The sequence below is a fragment of the Tripterygium wilfordii genome, chromosome 1 (genome assembly GCF_013401445.1).
Source record: "Tripterygium wilfordii isolate XIE 37 chromosome 1, ASM1340144v1, whole genome shotgun sequence".
NCBI lineage: Eukaryota > Viridiplantae > Streptophyta > Magnoliopsida > Celastrales > Celastraceae > Tripterygium > Tripterygium wilfordii.
Genome location: NC_052232.1, coordinates 2128570 through 2133895, shown reverse-complemented (window position 1 = coordinate 2133895; position 5326 = coordinate 2128570). Strand labels below are relative to the sequence as shown.

The following is a 5326-nucleotide window of genomic DNA, read 5'->3' as shown; positions in this document are numbered from 1 at the left end:
CGTTGCTGGTTTGATGACGGGGCTAAAAGTGTTGTGATAATCAATACCAGGTTTTTGAGCGAAACCTTGGGCCACCAGTCGGGCTTTGTACCGAGCGACGGACCCATCCGGGTTTTGTTTGATTCGAAATATCCAGCGTGACCCAATGGGTCTGATATTAGGATCTGGGGGAACAAGATCCCATGTGTGATGATGAACTAGAGCTGAGAATTCTTGAGCCATGGCAGTACGCCACAACGGATTGGCTAGAGCAACTTTTACGGATCGAGGTTCCACCGAGGAAGAAAGAGGATGTAGAGTAGCATGGTGTAGTTGCTTGGGTTTGAAAATATTATTACGGGACCGAGTAATCATAGGATGAGGACGATCAACTGGGGAATTTTCAGAAGTAATAATAGGACTAGGATTAGTATGAGAAGTGACGGTAGTAGATGGAGGAGCTGATGAAGAGGGAGCTGATGAAGAGGGAGCAAATGAGAGGGGAGCAGTAGGAACAAGCTGATCATTAGATGCCGGTGTTGGAGGTGGTTGAAGAACAATCAGAGAAGCAGGAGGTGGAGGAGGTTCACTGGGTAAAATTGGAGAAGGCACTGGGGGATATGGGATAAACTCTAATTCATTAAAATGTACATGTCGAGAAAGATAGATTTTGTTGGTAAGAGGATCAAGGCACTTGTAGGAACTCTGAGTAGTACAATAGCCAACAAAGATGCAAGCCTTGGAGCGAGGTTGTAATTTGTTAGTGGTATATGGTCGTAGCCAAGGGTAACAGGTACATCCGAATACACTAAGTTTCAAGTAGTTCGGTGATTGATTAAATAGTTTCTGAAAGGGAGAGATAGGACTAGAGGAGGTTAATGGAAGACGATTGACCAAGTAAGTTGCTGTTTGAAAAGCAAATGACCAGAGCGTGGAAGGAAGATTTGCCGTGTGTAGAAGAGTACGTGCAGTCTCAGTTAGGTGTCTGTGTTTACGTTCTGCAAGTGCAACATGCTGGGGTGTGTGGGGAGGAGATTGAAGCCAAGTGATACCTTCTTGATTCAGATAGGATTGGAGTTTGACGAATTCACCACCGTTGTCCGTATACAAAGTGCGAATGGGCAGTTGGAAATGTTTTTCAACTAGCTTCTTGAATTGAATAAAGACATTGTAGACATCAGATTTGTGTTGCAAAGGAAAGAGCCAAGTGTACCTAGTGAAGTGATCTACAAAGATCACGTAATAGCGATAACCATCAATAGATGTTGTGGGTGCAGGGCCCCAAACATCACTAAACAAAACTTGAAGTGGGGAGGCACTGGATAAAGTGGAGCGAGCAAATGGTAATTTGTGACTTTTATTTAAATTGCAGGAAATACATTGACGAAGTGGAACTGAACTTGAGGAATTACAAGGGAGATTTGTGGTATTCATAACAACGGAGAACATATGATTTGAAGGGTGACCAAGTCGGTTATGCCAGCCTGTGCTAGTAGTGGTGGTTCCTGGTTGATGCGTGGAAGCAGCAAAACAAGAAGGTGAAGTTGAGTCAAGATGATAAACACCATCAGTGCATCGGCCCAGCGCTAGTGTTCGTCCCATAGCTTGATCCTTAATGACACAGTGAAAAGGGAAAAATTCAACAAACACATGATTTTGCTTGGTAAGCTCATGCACAGAAAGCAAATTTTTATGAATAAGAGGAACACAAAGAGCATTATTAATAGTGATAGAGCGTGGTGGTGTGTGAAGTTTAAGTGTACCAGTGTGTGTGATTGGCAAACCTGTGCCGTCACCAATGTAGACTTGATCAGATCCATCATATTCGGAGTTGTTGGAGAGCTGATGAAGATTGGGTGTCATAGTGTGACTAGCCCCTGAGTCAAGAAGCCACTGTGGTCCTGGTGGATGAGGGATGTTGGTGGCTAGGGAAGAGGTGGCATAGTGCGCAGTAGGTGGTGCATGATCATTTGAAGTTGCAGCAAAAAATTTGAGCTTGCGACACTTATTAGCAGTATGTCCAGGTTTCTCACAGAGTTGACAAACCACTTTAAAGAAGCCACGCCCTCTTCCACCACCTTGATTGGGATAGGAAGTTCTGCCTCCATTCCAAGACTGTGACCGTGAACCTTGCCATTTTGGATTGTGTCCTCGTGCTTGGCCGTGAGATTGATTGTTAGACCCCGAATGTTTGTGATGATAGTTGGCCGTGACTGAATTTGGAGGCTATGAAGCAGATAACCGAGAGATGAATCCCTCTTGTGCCACGAGAACATCTTTGAGTTCTTCAAATGAAAAACTGTTTTCTCTAGTGCGTATAGAACCAACAATACCAGTGTATTCTTCACTTAAGCCATCTAGAATATAGATGGTCAGATCATCAGAGGAGACAGGATGATCTATGAGAGTAAGTTCATCTGCAAGGTACTTGACTTCTTGTAGGTATTCAGTCATAGGTTTAGAGCCTTTTTGGCATCTGGACAATTGCGATTTGAGTTGTATGACTCGGGATCTAGAGGCATTAGCATACAGAGAGTGAACTTTAGCCCAAGCGGCCGCACTTGTCTGAACATCACCCACAAGGGGAAGTATAGCACCATCTATGGATGCAACGATGGCATGTAAAATGAAGTAATCCTGACTAGTCCAATGAAGATGCTTTGAGTTGACGGAGGAATCAGTGGAGGTAGTAGCGTCTGAAGTAGCTGGGAGTGGTGGGCACTTGATAGTTCCGTCAACATAGCCAATAAGATGATAGGCTCTAAGTAGTGATAAAATTTGCAATCTCCAGGAGATAAAATTAGAGCCAGTTAGTTTTTGAGCAATAGGAGAAATAGCATGTACAGTGACAGAGGTTGAGTGATTTGAGCCAGGGACCATTATAGTGGTTGAGAGATTTTGAGAAGGAGTTGCCATGAGTGAGGAGGAGCTTAACTCGTTGGAGTTTGAAGGCTCCGATACCATAAAGAACTGTGAAGAGATTATTTTCATTAACGTTACTGAACTAGTTACAGACCTATATATTGCAGAGATCAAAGACTACTTGAGGAAGATGACAGAGTAAAGCTGCTGTACAGAGTTAACGTCTACTGACACAAATAGATTCGTTTGAGACAAACGGATACATTTTAACTTAATGGGCCTAAAGACATAAGAAACATAACTTATCAAGTTGGGCCTTGTTTGGGCTTAGTAGCTATAGCCTTAATAGTTTAGAGGGTCCTACATCTATATCGATAATCAATTGATATTTCACACGCTACATGGATTGAGAGTTAAAATGAAGACAATTTTTATGGGTTTGTTCTCCTTGATCAAATTTAGTCTTAGTATGCTGTTTTGTTGGGTTGATTTGGGTCTATTAGATCTATTGCACTTGATTTAGAATGTGTTTGGATTGAGAGATATGGGGGGAAAGGAAAAAGAAGGGAAATGAAGTTTCCCTCCAATTCACTTTTTTTAGATAGTTTATAAAAAAATTAAGGGTAAGGTCCGTAAGGATTTGAAGGGAATTGGAGGGAATATTTCATTAAATTTTTGTCAAAATACTTCTTCTCCAAAATAGAGTCATTAGAAAGGAAGAGATGACTAATTAAGTTATTTATAAGTTAAAAACCTATTTTATCCTTATACATAACACTTTAACATAAAAATAAGGATAAATTAGTAAATTAAACTAATTTGATTTTCCTTCTTCTTTTATCTATCCAAACATGAAATAGAGAAAAATAATATTATTTTCCTTCTCTCCCCTTCCTTTCCCCAAATCCCTCAATCCAAACATACTCTAAGTTCAAGAGTTTGTTTTTTGTGGAGCTGGTTTCATTTTTGGGTTCACAGTCGTAGACCGATGATGTTCTAGTCTTTTGAGGTTTCTGCGTTATTTGTTCCGAATTTGGGGTTCCACTCTTAAATTCGGGGACCCCAGCTCATTGTACTTTTCTTACTTCTCTATACTCCATGCATCTCTCATCTTTAATTGTAGTGCCGGCGTGAGTGGTGTATTGAGGGATCAATGAGGTAGGGTCCATTTGATAGAGCGGTTGGATTGATTTTCAAGGCTCATAGAAAAGTTGTGAAAAAAAAAAAAACTGAGTTTAAAAAAGTTTTATAATATGTTGTGAGGTATTCGGCGAACTAATAGCTGATGCTAGGGGAAAAACTTTTGAATTAAAGTATAATAATATTAGATTTTATTATTTTTATATAATTTTTAATTAAAATTAATTGCAAGTATAAAAACCTCTTAAAAGTTAAAAAATAACATATTTGATAATTTTTTATTTTAGATATTTTTATTTATATTATCGTGAATTTTATAATTTATCTTATTTTATTAAAGTGAGACCCACAATAGTTTTTAATTTAAAAAATATGGGCCCCACATTAGTTTGTAGTAATAATAATTAAAAAGATCCTATTAAATTATAGTGGGGTCCACCTCGAAATTAAATTTAAAAAAAAAAGCTGCAGGCGGAAACGCCTGTAAAAATGCCCTCGGGGGTGGAGATGTGGACGCGGGTGGGTGTAAGGATTTAGGTTTCTTACTCCTACGTTTCAGGCAATTTTCAGGGTCATCAATGAATAAACACGGTCAATTTCATGTAATTTCAATTGAGTGTAGGGATTTAAGTTTCTTGCTATTACTTAGGCAAGGTCAATTTGAAAGAAATCATACATTCCAGTTGAAATTACATGTATAAACAACCTTTTTTTTCCGAGAAAATGATTAGCATGGCCACTGAGCAAGATTGACATGCACAAATCGAGCAACGGTCCAAATTTTATTTTTACTATAACAAGAAAAAACAATATTAATTTCCTTCAATTTCTGTGATTATAAATAACAAATTAAAGCAGCAAACCATGATTGATCATGAAAATGATAAACAGGTGCATATGATATCCTCCATGGAACATGGCAGCATTAGTGTCAAGGTTAGTTTACTTTTTTTTATATTCCTCCCCAAGCAATTCATCCAAAAGCTTATCATCTAAGTACTCAAACTCAAAGACTTCCTTCACATTTCCACCACGCACTGACGATGAAGAAGCAGCAGAAGCAGAAGACGACGAAGAAGAAGAAGAAGCAGCGGCAGAAGATGAAGAGCCAGCTGCGTGAACCCCCGAAGGGTACTCATCAGGGAAATTGAGGACAGCGTAGTGACCTCTCATGTCATAGGCGGCTCTATCATACGCCCTAGCAGCCTCTTCTGCCGTGTTATATGTCCCGAGCCAGACGCGTGCCCCTTGCCGATTGGAGTCGCGTATCTCAGCCGCGAACTTCCCCCACGGACGCTTCCGTACGCCGCGGTACTTGACCTTTCCTTCAGCTTTGTCCATGGAG

General features: G+C 40.1%; 1 protein-coding gene across 1 annotated transcript; it reads right to left on the bottom strand.

Moving 5' to 3' along the window:
- Positions 1-4774: 4774 nt before the first annotated feature.
- LOC119989707 (ethylene-responsive transcription factor ERF098-like) lies at positions 4775-5326 on the bottom strand. Its single transcript, XM_038835416.1, has one exon. It carries the CDS (start codon positions 5320-5322, stop codon positions 4924-4926), a length of 399 nt encoding a protein of 132 aa, XP_038691344.1. The 5' UTR covers positions 5323-5326; the 3' UTR covers positions 4775-4923.

What these genes read in the sequence shown, in the direction of transcription:
- LOC119989707 (XM_038835416.1), bottom strand. Translation starts at nt 5,322, where the DNA reads ATGGACAAAGCTGAAGGAAAGGTCAAGTACCGCGGCGTACGGAAGCGT.